Source organism: Podarcis gaigeae (genome assembly GCF_964106915.1).
Source record: "Podarcis gaigeae genome assembly, chromosome: 3".
In the NCBI taxonomy this organism is placed as follows: Eukaryota; Metazoa; Chordata; class Lepidosauria; order Squamata; family Lacertidae; genus Podarcis; species Podarcis gaigeae.
Genome location: NC_139680.1, coordinates 17866443 through 17887890, shown reverse-complemented (window position 1 = coordinate 17887890; position 21448 = coordinate 17866443). Strand labels below are relative to the sequence as shown.

The following is a 21448-nucleotide window of genomic DNA, read 5'->3' as shown; positions in this document are numbered from 1 at the left end:
CAGCAAATCCCTCTCCCCAAACCAGTCTTTTCACTGAAAGCTGCCTATATATCCAAGTCAGAAAGCACCATGTTTTGCTTCTCCTAGTTCCTATGACTTTTAGAAAAGAGGTTGACAGACGGCCAATCTGCAGCTACAAGTACACCTCTGGGTAACCCAGAGTAGATCAGGAAGGACTTCTGTCTTCCAGTCATTTGACAGTGGGAATAATAAAATGGCACACACACTCCCAATTACTATTACAGTATACTGCTGCAATGAAGAAAGCTGGAGTACACGAAATCATGGATTCTGAGTGGAAGTGCAGAAAGTTCAGTTCAGGTACTCAACATAAATTCCAGGATTCGGTGTTATTTAATCCTTAAATTGTATGTCTTTTCCACCTGATTCTGCTTGGTGGAGCTCAGAGCTCTGACAAAAAACAAAGTAGATTCACAAGACTTCAGAACATTTTTGGCAGGTAGCCCTCAACAGCAGAAGAGCGTCAGAATAATAAAAATTACTCAGAAAGCATAAAAACATACTGGAGGCTTCAGCTTCTCCTCTCAGCTGATATTACAGAGTTTTCCTTATCACCACTCTTAATGGTATCTGAATCATTGGTCTCTCTGTTTTAAACACCGCCAGGCTGGTTTGTGAGAATGATTGACAAGAGAAGGCTGCTTAAGTTAAGCTTTTTAGTGTTGGCTGAGCAATTTGGCTGCCTTAAATGGAGGTATGGGGGCTCGGCCATTCTGCTGTGAAGACCAAAAATGGAGTGCACCAGCAAATCTCCCTTGCAGTAGTAGGTTCTGCAGCTCTGGGAAGCTCCTGCTGTGTGTACACAATGTGTGATTTCATATGAGATAATTTAGCCTCCTCCAGGTGATTACAAGGATCTCTGTGGGCTTTAGTGGCCAGGTGGCTATCAGAATTTCGACTTGCAATCTCACGTACAAAGATGATAGCACCCCTATTCCATTTATAGTCAGCCTTGATGAATTCCTCCTACTGCAATCAGCGGAGAACCAAGCAAATGCTTCACTGCTTTGTCATGCGTCCTGCTGTCACCATCACCAAAACAAAGGAAGTACACAGAGGATATAAAACCCTGAGCCCATAAACAGGGGCAAGACTTGACATTTAGACTGGCTTCGTGGTCAGCTTGACATAGTCCTTCGCACTGCAGGTTGCGGGATCACTCTGCCTCCCCCAAACTAGAAATTAATTGGAAAGAGAAAAATAAATGGAAATGTGTTTCTGTGTGTGAGGATGGATTCACTTAAGAAGTCCCAGGATCTAGAAATTAAGACAGAAGTATACTGCCAAATTTGTACAAATTGCCTCAAGTCAACTGCTCAGCCAACACTATTATGGGGTGTACCTTCTCTCTGACCGGGGGAATGCTATGATTCGGATTTGTGGAAGTTGGCAGCTTAATTTTATGCTAGGGCCAAGGAAATATATGATATGGCTTCTGGGTTCCTTCCAGCTCTGCTGTGCATCCATTTAAAAAGCGAATTGAACCGAGTGAGTTGGAAGGAATAATATGGCTGACTCATTGCCTGACCCTGCCATCCACCATGTCGATCTATGGCTTAAGGGTAGGTTCGGACACTAAATCAAAGATGGAGGAACTCAGGCCTGAGGCCTGAACACAGCCCCTAACCCTAGCTCCTCTTAGTGACCCACAGTCCTCTCATTGGATGCCATCCCACACCAGGTTTGTACAACACCTTCCTCAAGTGCTTCTGCCAATTGGAAGGTCCCCTTGAATAATGCTTCTTGCTTGCCTGTGTGCGTGTTTGTGTGTGTAGACAACTAAGTAGGTAAAAAAAAGGTCGCCCAACCCTGCGGTGAGAAACGAAGGGTGAATGGCTGGCACATCAAGTGGCAATGCGCACATCTTTCCTGAGATCAAGCAGCTAAGCAAGACATGCATCTGAAACAGGTGCCTGTTCCTGAAAAACAAAATAAAGTGCCGGCATTTTGCACATCGAAAGGCGGGAGTTGGGAAGCCTTTTTTCTCTCCCTGGATCTGGCAGGGGTGGGCAAGGTTCAACTGGGTTTGGATGGGGTTACACCCAAAACCAGCCAGGACCAGTCATGCTCCCTGTTCCCCTTTATCCCCTTCCTCTTTCTCCCAGCCCAGCAGGCTGCTGGAGAAAGGACAGATCACACTCGCCAGATGTTTACACTACAGTCATACCTCATGTTACGTTTGCTTCATGTTACGTTCTTTCAGGTTATGTCCCACGGCGACCGAGAAGTACTGGAAAGGGTTACTTCCAGGTTTTGCAGCTTGCACACAAGGGCTAAATCACGCTTCGCGCATGCGCACATGCGCCAAATCGCGCCACGCACCTGCGCAGATAAGGCGTTTCAGGTTGCGCTTTTTTCATGTTGTGAATGGGCCTCTGGAACGGATCCCGTTTGCAACCAGAGGTACCACTGTACTGTAAATTGCTTGCAAGGGGCTTTCAATTTCTTCTCGATCACTCCATTAGTTTCCATTCCACTCCCTTCCTTCCTCCCACCAGGCTTCCTCCACCGGCATGGAATTAGGCTGAGGGCCGTATGCAAGCTACAGGAAACACAAGTGAATTGCACCCACCCATAACACCAAAGAAGGCCTGGGTGAACTATGGTTGAGGAGCAAAGCCTTTCCCTAGCCCTGTATAATATCGAATTTTAACCTCAAATGCTAACAGGCCTCCTGGCTTAGTTTAGGACTATTTGGTTTCTTAGCAAATATGGTTTCGTATGCACTTCTGTTCATTCTCAGGTATAATCACCCAAATAAAAAATTACATTTGTCCCATCACATTTCCCGTGTGCTAGTAACCCACTATTTCCCAATGCACAATCCATTCAAACCACACATTCTTTAAAAGGTTATCGGACTTGGTTGCTGGACCAAGCACACTCGATACCATTTTCTGAAGCCATGTGGAAAAAAACAAAAAACTAATCCACCACACACAGTCTATCTATCCTTAAGCCCCATCTAAACTGTAAAGAATGTGCAACATCATCAGAGCCAAGAATGCCCTAATATGGCAGAGAGTTAAGATACCCTGAGAATTTAAGTGCTCTTTGTCAAAGCTGTGCTAATATTAGAAGGAAACAGTAAAGAAAAGAGATTCAACTCATTTTCCTGTACCATTCTGCAAAGATGTTGTGTTATAAACATCGTCAAGATCTTGGATGCTTGAGGCGTCGGTTGAATCTTGATCGTTGGCTACAAATCCTACTGAAGAAAGGCTAGAAATAAAGGAGTGCATCCTTTTTGCATAAATATCCCTAATATTAAAATAAGGGAGCTCGTTTGTCTTCTCCTTGGGGTCGTTGTTGCATTGGTCCACGTCAATATCCTTCTGTTTCTGGTAGTATTTGGAAAACTTGTTGAAAATGATCGTGATGGGAAGAGCTACCACTAATATTCCACAGATGATGCATGTTGTGCCAATGATCTTCCCTCCAAGAGTGACCGGGTAGGTGTCTCCATAGCCAACGGTGGTCATGCTAATGGTGGCCCACCACCAGCAGATTGGGATGCTCTGCAACTCGGATGTGTCATCATCTTTTTCCACAGAGTAGACCAGGACGGAGAAAATGGAAATCCCAACAGCCAGGAACAAAAGCAGAAGTCCAACTTCATGGTAGCTGTGCCTCAAAGTGGCACCCAATGACCGCAGCCCAACAGAGTGCCTAGCCAGCTTCAGGATACGGAAGATCCTCATCAAACGCAGGATCTGGACCACTTTCCCCATGTTCTCGATGTCTTCGCTTTCCTCCTCTTTGGTGTCCACGGCCAAAGTGGCATAGAACGGAATGATGGAGACAAAGTCTATGATGTTTAGCGGGTTCTTCCAGAACTTTTTCTGACTAGGAGCAGCAGCCAACCTGATCATAAGCTCAGAGGTGAACCAGATGATGCATATGATCTCCACTATTTCCAGAATAGGGTCTTCTATCTCCCTTTCGTTGGCATCCAGCTTCTGGAATTCCGGCATGCTATGGATGCACATGGTCACGATGGATGCTAGGACCACGCTCAAGGAGGAAACGGCAATCAACTTGGCGGACAAGCAAGAGGCAGGGTTCTCCATTCTGACCCAGATGTTCTTGCGCAACTCCCCCAACCATTGCTTATCAAACTTCTCGAGCTCCTTCTCAAAGATGGACGACTCGTCGTCAGAAGAATCCAGGCTTCCGGCATTGCTTTTCTGGTCCCACTCCTTATCAAGTCCCTCTTCTTTCCTTTCTTGGTACCTGTTGCTGCAGCAAGAGTCAAGGAAGAGCTCGTTGATTCCCCAGTACTCTATTTCCTGACAGAAGGAGAAGACACAGAGCTCTTCCATGACGTGGAGTTTCCCTGTGTAATAAAAATTCAGCACGTAGCGGAACAAGGAAGGATTCCGATCAAAGTAGTACTCCTTCTCTGCAACGCTGTAGTCGTCGCACAGTTCCAGAATAGCTTCTTCTGAATGGCATTTGAGCAGCTTCCCGAGTCTCGTATGGGGAAATCTGAGCAGTGTGCTTTGGCCAATGGACTGCTTAAAGCCACCCACATTCAAGTTGACAAGCTCCTCATCTTGTCCCGGCCTGTGGAAGAATTCGCCGTACACCATTTTGAATGCTGTAAGTGTTGTGGCCGGCCGGCAAGGCACATAATATTACATCGCACCTAAAAAGAAACACAAGGTACACTTAGGTAATCTTGTTTTGTTCTCACTGCAAACACTTCTCATCTCTGCTTACTGTGAGTAGTTATATTAAAGGAAACGGGGAAGAAATAAAAATCTCACACGCAGCACTAAACAATTCAGCGAGGCAAAATTAAATTACTTACAAGGTTTATTAAGTCAGAGTTATAAAGCTTGATTAAAATAAAGCCTGGTTAGCACTACCTCCCCCCGCCTCCCCCAAACACCCTGCTGTGGAGAAAAGATGGTTAATTCATTAAGCTTGTCCTGTCCTGTAGCTGAACCATATTTAAATTAATGTTCATCCTTCCAAGAATTAAAGCGTAACTGTGGTAGGCTTAACTATAATGAATCTCACAAGAAAACAATATTTAAGTCTGTAATACATTTCCCCCTGTTTATACATGCATGGCTGTGTCCTTGCAATTACCAGGTTACCAAGACCCCTTCCTATGGGAAAAGAGTGGGTGGGTGCCCCACCCCTCCATCACATACTCCCCATTAATCTGCAACGATAAAACTTTGTGCTTGATTCAAATACAGTGGTATCTTTGGCTAAGAACTTAATTCGTTCTGGAGGTCCGTTCTTAACCTGAAACTGTTCTTAACCTGAGGTACCACTTTAGCTAATGGGACCTCCTGCTGCCGCTGTGTTGCTGGAGCATGATTTTTGTTCTCATCCTGAGGTAAAGTTCTTAACCCAAGGTACTATTTCTGGGTTAGCAGAGTCTGTAAACTGAAGTGTCTGAAACCTGAAGCGTCTGTAACCTGAGGTACCACTGTACTTTCTAAGGGGAAATAATTGTTCAAAGCATGATGAACCTACCCAGATCCCAAGATCATCTTCCGAGGCTCTCCTTTGTGTGCCCCCTCCTCGAGAGGTCTGGAGGATAGCAACACAAGAACAGGCTCCCCGTCTGTGGGATGCTCTCCCCAGGGAAGTTTGCCTAGTGCCTTCATTATACACCTTTAGGCGCCAGGCAAAAAGGTTCCTTTTTAACCAGGCCTTTTAAAGAGAGGTAGATTAGATAGCTAATGCTCAGTAGGTGCAGTGACAATGGAAGCTGGAATATAAAGGAATAGATTTAATTTTACATACATGTAAAGAGCTGAACATGGATTAAAAGCCAGTGTCAGTTGAGAGCAGTGTCAGTTAAGTGCTGGTGTTTGCTAGGTTGCGGAGGTCCTTGTGACACGCCCTTCATTGTGACACCTCCCTCTGCTGGCTCCTTGGTCACTAGGGCTCTAGAGGCATAGCCATCTCCTTTGGTTTGATCATTCAGGGAGTGAGAGAGAAAGTGGATGGAGATGTAAGTAGACTTTCTCATCAGCATCTGCTTTCTGTGCTGGTAATGCTCCCTGACAGTCTTAGGGAACATTTAAAAGATTTAGATCAGGAATGATTTAAATGCTTCAGGCAGTCCTTCTGGGCATCTTTATGACTCCACCCACTGTTTTGTAACAGGGAAGGGAAGTGAGTGTGGATCCTGCTTACACTTTAGGAAAAGGAAAACTAATAAGATGTCATAACCCTTCAGCATGCTGATGCTTCTTCTATAGTAATATTAGTATGTGATATTTGATGTTTCCCTTTTAAACATCCCTTCTCCACACTAAACAAGCCCATCTCTTTCAATGAGATGATGAGAATTGTCTTATAATACCCAGAGAGTGCTATTCTGGCTACAGTCTTCAAGCACTCTCTTCACAGAATACCCTTAATGATATGCCTAGGAAACTGAATGCATCTTGAGCTTTGAGTCGTCAATGCCCAAACCAGTTTAGGGATGTAGATCAGGAGAGGACTGTGAGTCCCATTTCTCACTGCCTTCTCTGCAGTGGCTCCCCATCTGTGGAATGCTCTCCCCAGGGAAGTTCGCCTGGCGCCTTCATTATACACCTTTAGGCACCAGGCAAAAACGTTCCTTTTTAACCAGGCCTTTGGGTGACCTGACTGACATCCTATACCCTTTTAAAATGTGGCTCTTTTAGAGAGGTGTGTTGTTGGGTTGTTGTTTTTATTCTGATTATATATGTTGTGATCTTTTCTGTGATCGTAATGATGATGATGACCATGGATCCCAAAGATGGGGAAGCTTGTGTCACAGAGCAAGCCAGTCAGTAAATCACACTGTGAAAGTTGGAGTTAACTCATTGTTAGCAAAAACTAATTGTGCACAGCACAATGAGCACAGCAACTCATTTCTGATAGGTCTTGCCCTAGGAAACAGTTGCTGAGACTGAAGGTCCCCACTTTCCTACAGCTGCCTCCTCTCCAGGGGTTTCCCCAAGATATCAGAGACTACGTCTGCACATTGCTAATCTCTCTCCTGCCCTCTTCATGCCTCTTCTGGTTCTGGGACACCAGAGGGAAGTTGACTTCATTTTCCTCTCCTAGCCATTCTTACAGATGGGTGCCTGGGGGGAAAGGGGGATATTTGAACTTGTCTGATTTTGCTACTTACCAGAAGTGATCTGAAGCCTTCTCTTAGGGTACTTGTCAGTTCCAGAAGCATTTCCTGTCGCGGCAGTTTGCGTTTACAAGCATGGCGGTACTGCATACAAGAGAGGACTGAAACAACTTTCCTGGTTTAGGCAAAGGCCAGAAAGTTTCACATTTGGCAAAATGAGAGGATACCTGTAGGAAAGAAAGAAAATCATTGACCATTTTGTCATCTACACATATTCCAATATAAGTAGGCTAGGAGCACAGGCAGGGCTGGCCCAGTGTGGTGTAGAGAGCCAGTGTGGTGTACTGGTTAAGAGTGGTGGACTTGTAATCTGGTGAAATGGGTTCGCTTCCCCACTCCTCCACATGCAGTTGCTGGGTGACCTCGGGCTAGTCACACTTCTCTGAAGTCTCTCAGCCTCACTCACCTCACAGAGTGTTTGTTGTGGGGGAGGAAGGGAAAGGAAATTGTTAGCCACTTTGAGACTCCTTAAAAGGTAAAGGGACCCCTGACCATTAGGTCCAGCCGTGACCGACTCACAAACTCCATTAGGCTAAGACTTATGTATAACCAGGATGAGGAATACGTAGTTCTTCAGATACCGTTGAACTCCAACCCCAGTTACCCCTAGCCAGCATGCCCAGTGGTCAGAGGAAGCTGTAGCCCAACATCTCAAGAACCAAATGTTCTCCATCCCTACTTTAGGGGAAGGGCAGGTACAAACAGAACCAATATTGACAGTAGACTTGCCAAAGAGCATTAAGCTTCCTGTTTCTTATTTAATCAAAATGGAATTAAAAGGGGTTGTGCACTAGATTTGTATCAACAGAGAAATCTGCACGCACCACCTTGTTAAAGCCAATTTCACTTCAGGGGGAAAAAATCAGGGCTCAGCAATCCTCCACAGTACTAGGCTATGATTCACTGCTCAGATTACATTAATACCACCCATTACTCACTGTGATTACCTAGTGCGACGCATCCATTCAGTTAATTAACAGACACAGGTTTAGGCAACGTGGCAAGTTCTTTTGATTCCAAAAGCATTCCAAGCCAACTTTATCAAGAAAACATTATTCTAGATCCAAGATGGTGGCCTGTATCCATCTCTAGTCAGACCTCACCTGGAGTACTGTGTCCAGTTCTGGGCACCACAGTTCAAGAAGGACACTGACAAACTGGAACGTGTCCAGAGGAGGGCAACCAAAAATGGTCAAAGGCCTGGAAACGATGCCTTATGAGGAACGGCTAAGGGAGCTGGGCATGTTTAGCTTGGAGAAGAGGAGGTTAAGGGGTGATATGATAGCCATGTTCAAATATATAAAAGGATGTCACATAGAGGAGGGAGAAAGGTTGTTTTCTGCTGCTCCAGAGAAGCGGACACGGAGCAATGGATCCAAACTACAAGAAAGAAGATTCCACCTAAACATTAGGAAGAACTTCCTGACAGTGTTCGACAGTGTTCGACAGTGGAATTTGCTGCCAAGGAGTGTGGTGGAGTCTCCTTCTTTGGAGGTCTTTAAGCAGAGGCTTGACAGCCATATGTCAGGAGTGCTCTGATGGTGTTTCCTGCTTGGCAGGGGGTTGGACTCGATGGTCCTTGTGGTCTCTTCCAACTCTATGATTCTATTCTATGATTCTTTGTCCAAAGGTTTTTCCATTTTCATTGCTGTTCAATGGCAGCGACTCAATTCAAGGAAGAGAAGGCTATCAGCAGCTACTAGCTATGGTGGCTATGCATTACCTCCACTATCAGAAGCAGCAGACCCCTGAAAACCAGTTGGTGGGAATTAGAGATGGCTGTTGCACTACTTTGCTAGCTTCCAATAGGCATCTGGTTGGCCACTGTGGGAACAGGAGGCTGGTCTACATTGGCCACTGGCCGGATCAAGCAAGCCTCTACTTATTTTCTTGTGCAAACCTTTATTCTGAAGGATACATGACCAGAGACCAGATATATCTGAGCTTTCTGTAACAAAATACTACATACTAATGGAGAACTCATGCTCAAGACTCAGAATACCCAGAACAGACCCATTAAAATCAATGGACTAGTTGGGCATCACCTGTAGTGATGAATGAGGTATGCAGCAGGGAATTACTAACTTAGTGGGAGAGGGTCAGGGATGAGGTGGTGGGTAATATTAGACTGAACCTACACAGTGCTGATATCCCCATTGACTGGTCCTCTCCCCTCTGGTTACTTTGCAATGTCTCTGCTGCTGGCTGGGCTGAGCTAGCAGGAATCCACACTGAGCAAGTTGGCGTTAACTCTTTATTAGCAAAAATAGGATCTTCACGCAGGTCTGGCCCCCATGAAGCAGTTGCTGAGACTGAAGGTCCCTGTCTCCCCACAGCCGTCTATGTCTCCTCCTCTCCAGGATTTTCTCCTAGCAATCGGAGACTGCGCCTGTGTGCCTGCCTTTGTTCCTCCCACTTCATACTTCTTCTGGTTCTGGGGGACAAGAGTGGAGGGGACCTCATCGCAGCAGGAGAGGATGGCACCCATGACTCTTCACCAGCCTGACTCATCTCTGTTTCTTGGCCTCTCTCCTCCTGCTTCAGTTTCTGCCTCTCTGCCACAGCCTCTCCCAGCTCACTAAGTCCTGTTGCCCCTTCAGTTTCTGACACCTCCTCCTCCCAGTCTTCTCGCTCTGACCACTCATTGTCACCCCACCACCACTCCGTGGGCTCTGAGCCTCCTTCCTATGGGGGTTCCCCAGCAGTTTCCTCCCATCATTCCTCTGTGTCCAACAAGGCAGGGTTCCTCCTCACTGATGTTCATGAGCAATATTACTTCACTGCGACAGAGAGTTCATTTCATACACCATAAAGGATTTGGGGGTCTGTGAAAATTCCTTAAACAGATACATACAAATAGCAAAGTGAGTGTCTGCAGTCTACTAACGTACATTATTTAGATGTTGACAGATGAATGGGTTGAGTTACTACAATAATACTAGCTATCAAGACAGCTTAATAAGAAGCTGGCTGTGCTCATAATCCAACATATGTATTTCTTTTCTGTTTATTTTATTACCTGCAAGAACAATACCAACACTGCAGAATTGTCTGCTGTTGTAAACAAAATCTGCCCTTATTCCCTTATGGGGGACACAAGAGCCCTTATAGAGTCCTTTGTAGGTTCTCCATCAGAAGGAGAAAATGACAGAGGCCAACCAGAGAATATTGATAAGCAAAGCAGCTAGTAAGCCTGATCTTTATGGAACTGTTGCAACAAGGTGCTCCCCTCACACGCAGGAGGATGGAGGAGGACCATCCAAGACCACCCCTCCATACATCACAGAAGGGGTGTAATCCAAGACCACCCCTCACAAACATCATACCTACATCACAGAAAAGGTGGTCTACAACAGAAATTTGAATGCTGTTGTTTTTCCTGTCTGCCAGGTTATCTGATAATGCCTTATCTGATTGCCTTTCCTGATAGTCTGCCCATTCCTTTGAGATGGTGATTACCCAATTCCTGAGACAATGGGAAGGATCCCTCACCCCCTCCCTCCCTTGCAGAGAAAACATTTGGTCAGTTGGGGAGTCAAAATGGTTTCAAGGTGGTCTTCCTGTGCTGCTCCAGATATGTGGTCCACATATCTATGTATGTGCTTGGCTGGTACATTTATGACCATTTATTATATATAGAAGACCTTAAATTTTTTATTACACTGTATACAATTCCCAAGAAGATCGGAAGTCTACAGTTTTAAGACAAATATTCTAGCCCCCTCATTGTAGATAAAGTTGACTTTAATGAGCCATTCGCTTAGAAGTGATGACCTGTTCATCCGTATTCTGTTCTGACTACACACAGCTGGCTCAGTGACTGAGCACTTCGCGAAAATTGAAAGATCGCTATCACCCTGACCTAAGGAAAGTGGGTCAGTTAAGATAGTTGGGCTTAGTTTAAAGATCACCTAGAATCTTTGCCCCTAAGCAGTAAGCAGGGGGCTTCCATTTGGGGTGGAAAACTCCATAATGAGTTTTCTTGAATGGTTGTCCTTCAGTTATACGACTCTGCAGAGTGACTGAGAAAAGCAAGAATAAGCAGAGTACCTCATTATGCCTTATCAAGACCAGCCTGTTCCGGCAGTAAAATAAAATGTCTCCCTTCAGACCAGTTTCAAAGACCACTAATCTTATTTCTCAGTTACTTTCAACAATACACAGCTTCTAATAGCGACGAACAACAACAAAATCAATGCTGCCCAACGTGAACAATGAAAGCTAGGTCCTTAAAAAGGATAGAGTTTCCAGTGACAATTGAAAATCAATGTATTTTGGCCCAACACTTTCAAGAAATTCAATTAGCATTTTCCCTTTCCATTTTCAGTGAGGAGTCTGATGGACTGTTCTTCTCTAGTTTATCCTCTCATCAACCACCGCATAAGGTTGAAGGCCCTCAAGTGTTACTTGAACTTTTACAAGTGAGGCCATAATATAGTAATATTATATTAGTCTGGATTCCTGAACCCATGACAGTTCCATGGACCGTATTTTTCGCTCTATAAGACGCACTAGACCACAAGACGCACCTAGTTTTTGGAGGAGGAAAACAAGGAAAAAAAAATCTGAATATCAGAAGCCAGAACAGCAAGAGGGATCGCTGAACAGTGAAAGCAGCAATCTCTCTTTCTGTTCTCGCTTCTGGAATAGCTGCGCAGCCTGCATTCGCTCCATAAGACACACACATTTCCCCTTACTTTTCAGGAGGGAAAAAGTGAGTCTTATAGAGCAAAAAATATGGTATTTACACGCCATTCTAGAACCTAAGCAAGTTAAAAATCTTATCAAAACTATCTGATACTTTCCATAAACTCATCTACCCAAGGATTCATCTGCTATACAACGAATGAAGATTAAGCTTCAGATCCCCTAATCCTATGGGGCCCCAGAACTGACTTTAATCCAAATTGCTTTTTTTAAAAAAATATGGGGCTAGTAGACTCAAATCAATTTATTTTTTCTTTTATATATTTCAACAATCCCAAAGTTTGAGAGTCAATAGCACAGGTGTTGCAGACAACCTCACTGAAGAAGATAACAATGGTTACCCAGACTTCATTGCTGGTTGCGAAGGGGCCCCCTTAACAGTTCAGGCTTCAGGTCCACCACTGCATCTATCATAAGCCACCCTGGAAATTTTGAACTGTGTGGTGATACAGAACTGGGGGTATAGAAATGATTAGCTTGGCAATGCAACAGCCACCCCCACTTCTGTGTGATTTGGGGCTGCACATCAAACTTGCAAGTGCAGGGCTTGCCTAGAGACACATGGCTGTCCGAAGCTACTCTCTCTTAATATGGTGGACGTGAAGTCAGCTTCCTGGGCAAGAGAAAGGGTGAGTCCTAAGAAAGGAAGTAGGATTTTCTTTGCATCTGGCAGTGGGATGGGGGCAGAGAAGCCAGACTGGAGCCAGAAGTTTGTGGTCAGTGAAATAACCTCTGTCCCAGATGTCAACCTTGAAGGAGACAGATTTTTTTACCTCATGAAGTGTGATGCCCCTTTCCTTTTAGAATTTTGACCAGATGTATTCATCTGAAGCTACAATTAAGTCATCCCAGTACTAGATAGGTTTTCTTTGTGTTGTTTCCAAGCAGAGAATGATACAGCAACGTATGTGCATTTAACTCGTGCACATTCAACTTTGTCCATGTGGCAAAATGTCATTGGCAAACCCACCCGCCATTGAACCCAATGAGTTTTCACCGTACATTATTTTGGCATCCGTCACAATCCCTGGAATGTCACCCTCTCCTCCATTGTGGGCTCACTGTACTTCATTAATGCCTCCACCTCCAGTATCTGAATTTTCATTTTTGAGGGATCTCTAGGATACAGGGTTGCATTCAACCAACTTTTGTTCAGAGTAGATCCAGTTAGTGGGTCTACTCTTGAGTAAAAATTAGTGTCTCATAGTTAAGTGTCCTATAGTAGATGTCTTGTTTCATCATGAAGGGGGGACATTCAGAAGAACGCAGGAATTGTAAAGTCACACAACGACTTCATCATTACAAAAGGAAATGTGAAAAGCCTTAGGTTGGCAAGGCAAGGCTTGTTTGCCTTCCATGTACCATAACATAACTGAAGGTTAATGGATTGGTAAGCAGTAAAATAGACGGGGGGAAATGTAGGATAGAATAGCCTGCATAACACTGTTCATTGCATTTATATATGGGCCATTAGCTTTAATTTCCCCCCCAAGAGAGAAAGATTGGTCCCATAAAATTGAAAGTGTTTGAATTTGGAAAGTGCATGCCTGCAGGTTTAAAAACCAAGCGTATATTGAAAAATGCCATAAATTAATATATTTGTGATTCTTAAAATGTCTAAGATGCATTCACATAAACAACAGCTTTTATATCTTGAAGTCAACAAAGGAGAATTTAACTGATGGGAGAAATGGCTTTAAGTCATTTGGTATAAGCAATGTCGTTTATTTTATGAGTTCATTATAGTGAGAGCCAATGTGTCACAGGTCTGTGAGAAAATGTGCAGGCATTTGCAAAGCTTTGGTTTTCTAAAATGGCGACCGAACCCCCTCAGATTTCTGCAAAAACCAAGCCCACCCCTACGAGGAATAATATGAGTTGATTATGCTTCAGGTGCTTCAAAATCCCAGAGATGACACCAGCCCACTTGACGTAAATTACCTTCCTGAGAGCATATCTCAGAATTAATCCCTGTTACATCCATAAGACCTCAACCCTCATCAGCCTATGTTACATCTGTAAGCCCTCCTCTGAAAGAAAATTACTGAAAATGGATGAAATACAGAATTTGTTTTGCAGGGTCCTTTTTAACTGATTGGATGTGGGATAGCATTTCTTCCAAAGGCCTGCAACAGAAACCATAAACAAGGGGGAACTGCGACAAATTGTTGCGTTGCGCGGTGCTCCCATTCAGGGTTCCAGCCAGCTAGCTAAGCCTTCTTCCAGAATATTCCATCCAATCACCATTCTATCACCCAGTTTTCCATCCCTTCTCCAACTGCAAGGATTCCCTTGTCAATGAGTAAGCTCAGTCCACTACTGGGCTGCATGTGGTTTTTTGGGGGGATGAGATTTTTCATTCCTCATTTTTTAATCTCCCCACTTTTGTACTTCTGCAAACCTTGGGATCCCCTCAAGCCTGCCGATACTCCCTGTTGTGTATGGATGGTGATGTTTTGGCTACATATGGATCCACACTTTGAGAACGAGTTTGCTGTTGGTATAAGGGACAGCTGCAACAATTTTTCTGCTGCCTATATCTTAACATCCCCTTATCCTTTGAGCATACAAAATGCTCTCAGCTTCCAAACTGCCCCCCCAGCCCAATGTTTACAATTACAACCTTGGGTTGCTGCTGAGAAAGAGGGCAAATATATGTTAATAATAATAATATGATTATTACCTAGCACACAACGCTGAAAAATAAATGCCAGATTTGTTTAATTACTCCTCATATATTTTTTCCTAAATTTTGTTTAAAAATGAAATGTTAAGAATTAAGAAGAAGATAGGGCTTCGTTTTTAAAGCAAGCCTTAATGTTTTCCTTCTTGAAAACTCATATCTCGTTTAATTTTGAATGCTTGCTGCACGGAGAAAGAGAACAACATCACCATCGACGACATAAAACTGGATGAATTAAGCATTTTAAATGCCTTTACGTTCAGTGGGAGACTTGCAGCCCAGTCTGACCTGTGTTCATGTCAGAGTATGCGCCAATGGCATAGCTGTCAACTTTTCCCTTTTCTTGCGAGGAATCCTATTCGGAATAAGGGAATTTCCCTTTAAAAAAGGGAAACGTTGACAGCTATGGCCAATGGTCCCCATGGGGTTTACTCCCAAGTAAACATTAATAGGATCGGGCTGTTAAAGCCACTCATTTAAACTGTTCCCATTGAAACCAATGGGACGAAGAAGAGATAAAAAGATTAGACATAATCCTTTCATTTACAGGCATCTTTTCATGAAGAGTATGGGACGCGGGTGGCGCTGTGGGTTAAATCACAGAGCCTAGGACTTGCCGATCAGAAGGTCGGCGGTTCGAATCCCCATGATGGGGTGAGCTCCCGTTGCTCTGTCCCAGCTTCTGCCAACCTAGCAGTTCGAAAGCACACCAGTGCAAGTAGACAAATAGGTACCGCTCCGGCGGGAAGGTAAATGGTATTTCTGTGCGCTGCTCTGGTTCGCCAGAAGCAGCTTAGCCATGCTGGCCACATGTCCCGTAAGCTGTACGCCGGCTCCCTTGGCTAATAAAGCGAGATGAGCGCCGCAACCCCAGAATCAGCCATGACTGGACCTAATGGTCAGGGGTCTCTTTACCTTTAAATAGCTCAGGAACACAATTTACACCAAGCAGGGCTTGAACTGATGGCTTCCGGGTACTTAAAAAGCCCTCACTGAGGACAATTTAAAGGATTGATGGAATGGCTTCATATTCTTGTTTGACACAAGCTGCTAAAGACAAAGAGAAGGAATAGAGAACCTGTGCCACTCTGGGTGCTGGCAGACTATGACTCCCATCATCCCTGACCAGTGGCCGTGCTGGCTGATGGGAATTGGAGTCTAACAATACCTGGAAGACCAGCAAGTCCTAGTTTACAGCTTTATTGCCATAATAACCCAACACAAGATGTAAGCATCGTTGTCAATATACGTCCTTTTGGGCTGATTAATTGCTGCAAGCAATACCATAGTGAAATGCTAAATGTCCCTGCTTCGTCTACAACAGATTCGCACCCAGGTTCCTCATGGGCTAAAGTCAAGCAGCATTCGCTCACGTCCGTTCTGCAACACTTGTGATTATTGGATTGATTTTATTTTGTTGCGGAGAGAGGAGATGTGATAACCTTTTATTGAACAAGCCGTTTCAATTAAGAGCCGGCAAACTTTATGCCCCAAGGAATGGGCTGTGTGCTTACTTATCCAACCAAAGCTGGCTTAAAACAAACGAACAAAGAGGTATTCCTTTACATACATCAACTGCAGTTTTTCGACAGGGTCTGGTTATTGTTTGTTTGTTTGTTTTGCTTCGGCTTTAACCATTTGGAGAGAGATTCCACTGAAAAGCTTCACAGGGTGATTTTCATGCAAAACTTTCCCTGGAACATCTGATCACTTCCTGAGAAAAGAGTACCAAGCTTAGGGTGCTTTTGCTAAGATTTATTTACCAAATTACACTCAGGGCAATGGAATTTGAAGGAGCAGCTGTTCTCACTGGCAACAAGGAACAGAACATCCTAAGGATGTATTTTGCTAGCAACACTTTGAATTGTGCTCAAAAACGTACTGGGGACCAGTGTAGATCCTTTAGGACCGGTGTTACATGGTCCTGGCGGCCATTCCCAGTCACCAGTCTAACTGCTGCATTCTGGATAATTTGTAGTTTCCGAGTCACCTTCAAAGGTAGCCCCACGCAGAGAGCATTTCAGTAGTCCAACTGGGAGATAACCAGAGCACGTACCACTCTGGCGAGACCCTCTGTAGGTAGGTAGGGTCTCAGCCTGCGTACCAGATGGAGCTGGTAGACAGCTGCCCTGGACACAGAAGTGACCTGCGCCTCCATGGACAGCTGTGAGTCCAAAATGACTCCCAGGCTGTGCACCTGGTCCTTCAGGGGCACAGTTACCCCATTCAGGACCAGGGAGGCCCCCCACACCTGTCCACTCGCCGTGCCCCGAAAACAGTACAGTGGTACCTCGGGTTAAGAGCTTAATTCATTCTGGAGGTCCGTTCTTAACCTGAAACCATTCTTAACCTGAAGCACCACATTAGCTAATGGGGCCTCCCGCTGCTGCCGTGGCGCCGCCACACAATTTCTGTTCTCATCCTGAAGCAAAGTTCTTAACCCAAGGTACTATTTCTGGGTTAGCAGAGTCTGTAACCTGAAGTGTCTGTAACCTGAGGTACCACTGTACTTTGTCTTGTCAGGATTCAACCTCAATCTGTTAACGGCCATCCATCCTCCAGCCACCTCCTAACACTCACATGGGACATTCGCTATGATATCCCTATAAACAGTCATGGCTTTCCCCAAAGAATTCTGGGAGCTGCAATTTGTTGAGGGTGCTGAGAGCTGCTAGGAGACCCCGATTCTCCTCACAGAAGCAAAGTTTCTGGAGTTCCCCCTACAAAGAGATGTTGGTTGCTAAACCACTCTCTAGGAACTGTAGTTCTGTGAGGGTAATTCAAGACATGCTTGTGATCTCACTGTGCACAGACTTTATGTTACAAAACAATCTCCTGAACAGCTCCCAAGAGTTACTTTGCACAAGACAGCCATGCGTGTTGCTTAGAAGGCTGTGATCGCTAACTTTTGAGAATTGTTCTGCACAACTGCAACAGCCACTCTCTTCCACATCAAATATGCCATTGGACGACATCATGCCGCTGACACATCTTTCGGCTTCTGGAAGAAAGTACAGGGTTATAAAGACTAGGACTAGCCGCCTTAAAAACAGTTTCTATTCAAATGTGATTTTGGTTTTAAACGCAGTGTAAGGTAGTCTTAACCTAGCAGTTTGAAAGCACGTCAAAGTGCAAGAAGATAAATAGGTACCACTCCGGCGGGAAGGTAAACGGTGTTTCCGTGTGCTGCTCTGGTTCGCCAGAAGCGGCTTAGTCATGCTGGCCACACGACTCGGAAGCTGTATGCCGGCTCCCTTGGCCAATAAAGCGAGATGAGCGCCGCAACCCCAGAGTCATCCGCGACTGGACCTAATGGTCAGGGGTCCCTTTACCTTTAAGATAGTCTCTATGGGAGTATATTGTATTTAATTATGGGGTATCAGAGTTCTTAGGGGGCTAACCAGGCTGGGATAGCTGGGATAGCAGGCTTGTTGGCTCTTGAATGTCTGATGTAGATTTTTTCACTTTCATTGTTTTGTATGGGACAATGACAATGAAGATTATCGTATCGTATTGTATCGTATCGTCACCGATGCAGCAAATTTTAGGGGTTTCACCCTATAATTAGCTTTTGAAGAATCAATAAACCCAGCAGCAGTTTATGTGCAATCAACTCCCCCCCCACACACACTCCAAAAAGCAACTCCTATAGTTAAAACTGAAAGCGCTATATATTGTGTGCGCTGTATATTTTACGGGTACTTGTTGTTGTTTAGTCGTTTAGTCGTGTCCGACTCTTCGTGACCCCATGGACCAGAGAACGCCAGGCACCTCTGTCCTCCACTGCCCCCCGCAGTTTGGTCAAACTCATGCTGGTAACCTCGAAAACACTATCCAACCATCTCGTCCTCTGCCGTCCCCTTCTCCTTGTGCCCTCCATCTTTCCCAACATCAGGGTCTTCTCCAGGGAGTCTTCTCTTCTCATGAGGTGGCCAAAGTACTGGAGCCTCAGCTTCACAATCTGTCCTTCCAGTGAGCACTCAGGGTTGACTTCCTTCAGTATGGAGAGGTTCGATCTTCTTGCAGTCCATGGGACTCTCAAGAGTCTCCTCCAGCACCATAATTCAAAAGCATCAATTCTTCGGCGATCAGCCTTCTTTATGGTCCAGCTCTCACTTCCATACATCACTACTGGGAAAACCATAGCTTTAACTATACGAACCTTTGTTGGCAAGGTGATGTCTCTACTTCTCAAGATGCTGTCTAGGCCTGTCATTGCCCTTCTCCCAAGAAGCAGGCGTCTTTTAATTTCGTGGCTGCTGTCACCATCTGCAGTGATCTCACCATCTGCAGTGATGGGTACTAGGAAAGCCAATTATTAGAGTGGCCATTTTCATAGTCCAAGCCCAATTTATACTCCTGTTTAGTTTCACTCAGGATACACCGAAGCCAATTTAAAAAGAAACAAATTAAAAGCCAAAAGAAATAGGGTATGTTTTAGCCTATTTCTCTCCCCCCCCCCCCCCAATCATAGCAGTAAGGCTCCATGTGCAATTAACTGTCCGTTGGGCTTATAAGCCAGAGCATCAAACTATAAGGCTGGGGAGATCCAGCAGTGTTGAGAAACCCAAACAGAGCCTCAATCCCCACCCCCACCCCCTTTTCAAACCTCTGTGGGAATTCTACCATTATTTTTTTAAAAAAAACCAAAAACCCTTTTTGCTTCTCACTGCTGTTAATGTGTTACCTCAACCAGTTTTTGGTAAGTTTTTTTTTTTAAAAAAAAATGAATATGATTTTCTCCCCTCCACAGTGGAACAACTCTGAAAACTAACCACCTTTTCATGTTACAGTCGGAGTTCAAAATTAGCCAGGCACCAGGCACATTTTGCACCTGACATCAACCAGTAGTAACCAAATGAAGATGCCTGATATTTCCTTCATCTGGAGGTACATGCCTGGGCATCACTGGATCTTGACCGTTTTCAGTTACCTGTTATATTTCATCCGCGCTATCGGAATCAATTTCAGGAACCGAAATGCTTTTTCTGTGCAGCCTGAGTAGGAGCGGTGAATGACGTTATAGTGAACTGCCATCACTTGTCTTCACTTACACACAGACACACACCCACTGCCCTGATCACATTTGTAAAGAATATTCTTATGTTATGAATGGTCCGTGTCACCATCAAGAAAAAGAGAGATCAATGAACTAAAAAAGGTATTTAAATATACCTTTGTTAAGAAACCGGAGGCCTTCCTCTTGGGCATTGTCGGCCAGAAAGTGTTAAAGAAGGACAGAAGTTTCTTTGTGTATGCGACAACAGCAGCAAGAATACTTATTGCAAAGTATTGGAAGACACAAGACTTGCCCACACTGGAAGAGTGGCAGACGCAATTGATGGACTATATGGAATTGGCTGAAATGACTGGCAGAATCCGAGACCTGGGAGAAGAAACAATGGAAGAGGACTGGAAGAAGTTTAAGGACTATTTACAAAAACATTATAAGTTGTATGAATGTTAAGTATTTGCACGATTTAGAAAATATCAGTTCCAGCAAATAGATTTTGTAAAATAGAAAATTAAGTTATAAGCAAGAAAAGGTCGAAATTTAAGACAACACTATGTTTAATTTTAAGGTATGAGTAATTGATAAAAATCATTTTAAATTTAGAAGTACAATATTTGGAAAGTACAAAATAAGGTATGAAACAAGGTAATAATTTGCTGACATTCTTATTATAAATAATGCAGGGTAAGGAGATGTGAGGAAGTCCAGTTAGTTATATAAGAAAAATTGTACTGAATGGTTGGTTATATTTTTCTCTTTTTCTTTTTTCTTTTTTATTTCTTTCTTTCTATATGGTTTCTTGGTGTATTTCTTCTGGCTTTTTGGTGTAGGGATCTTGTATTATGTATTTGAAAATTTAATAAAATATTTATAAAAAAAAAAGAAAAAGAGAGATCAGACTAGGCCAATATATATGTGGAATGTCCCTGGATCAGGTGATTTTTCTTCTTTAAGTTCTCAAGCCTGTTAAGCTAGCTCAAGGTTGTCATCTGAACTAGCCAGATGTTTAACTGAGAATCAATCACGGTCAATCCTTCATTAGAGTCCCAAAATGGCAATTAGGCATTCTCTTTGGTGACTGTAACAGCTCAAAAGTTGCGTTTTTCCATACGACTTTCTGGTTCCTGAAATTCATTCTGGCTGTGCAAATAAAATATCACAGGGAGAATTCTACAGGATGTGTTGCTGGTGTGTGAAAACAGTCAACATCCAGTGATCCCCAGGCATAGCACCTCCAGATGGTGGAGACGTCAGAGGCGCCATCCTGACAACTGGGCATCTTCACTTGGTTGCAAGTGGCCGATAGCCAGGTGCAAAATGCACCTTGCACCTGGCGAATTTCAAATGTTGCTTGATATGACATGAATCTATGGCACCCGCCCCCCTGAAAGAGGTAAGTCTGGTATAGGTCACTCCCCTCCACATTATAGGATGTGAGGCTGATTAGCAGAGGACTACTGATTTAAATCATCATCAATCTTTATTACGGTCCAGAGACCGTAGCAACCCATAAGCTTCAATAAACAAAAAATCACTAGCAACCCATAAACTTCAATACACAAAACATATGAACCCTACCAAGACCCTGAGATCATCTTCTAAGACCCTCCTTCATGTGCCTCCTCCTCAAGAGGTTCAGAGGGTGGCAACACGAGAACGGGGCCTTCTCTGCAGTGGCTCCCCGTCTGTGGAATGCTCTCTCCAGGGAAATTCGCTTGGCACCTTCATTAATGTTTGATGTATTATAGTATTTTAATATTCTTTTGGAAGCCGCCCAGAGTGGCTGGGGAAGCCCAGCCAGATGGGCGGGGTATAAATAAATTATTATTATTATTATTATTATTATTATTATTATTATTATTATACACCTTTAGGTATAATAAAA

General features: G+C 44.1%; 1 protein-coding gene across 10 annotated transcripts in view; it reads right to left on the bottom strand.

Moving 5' to 3' along the window:
• Window positions 1–21448, bottom strand: part of KCNS3 (potassium voltage-gated channel modifier subfamily S member 3) — a 466063-nt gene that overhangs the window by 18883 nt on the left and 425732 nt on the right. For 4 of the 10 annotated variants that reach the window (XR_014561928.1, XR_014561929.1, XM_083730476.1 and 1 more), the window contains one exon: window positions 3143–4669. The exons of 1 other annotated variant lie outside the window; for it this stretch is intronic. Coding sequence is in view for 6 of the 9 variants with exons in the window: in XM_083730476.1 (XP_083586602.1) it covers window positions 3143–4613 (1471 nt within the window). In the remaining 3 variants the exon portion in view is untranslated. Of the gene's footprint in view, window positions 1–319; window positions 1197–3060; window positions 4670–7153; window positions 7327–21448 lie in introns of those variants that run through there. 5 more of the 10 variants (XM_083730478.1, XM_083730477.1, XM_083730474.1 and 2 more) reach the window with 4 other exon arrangements.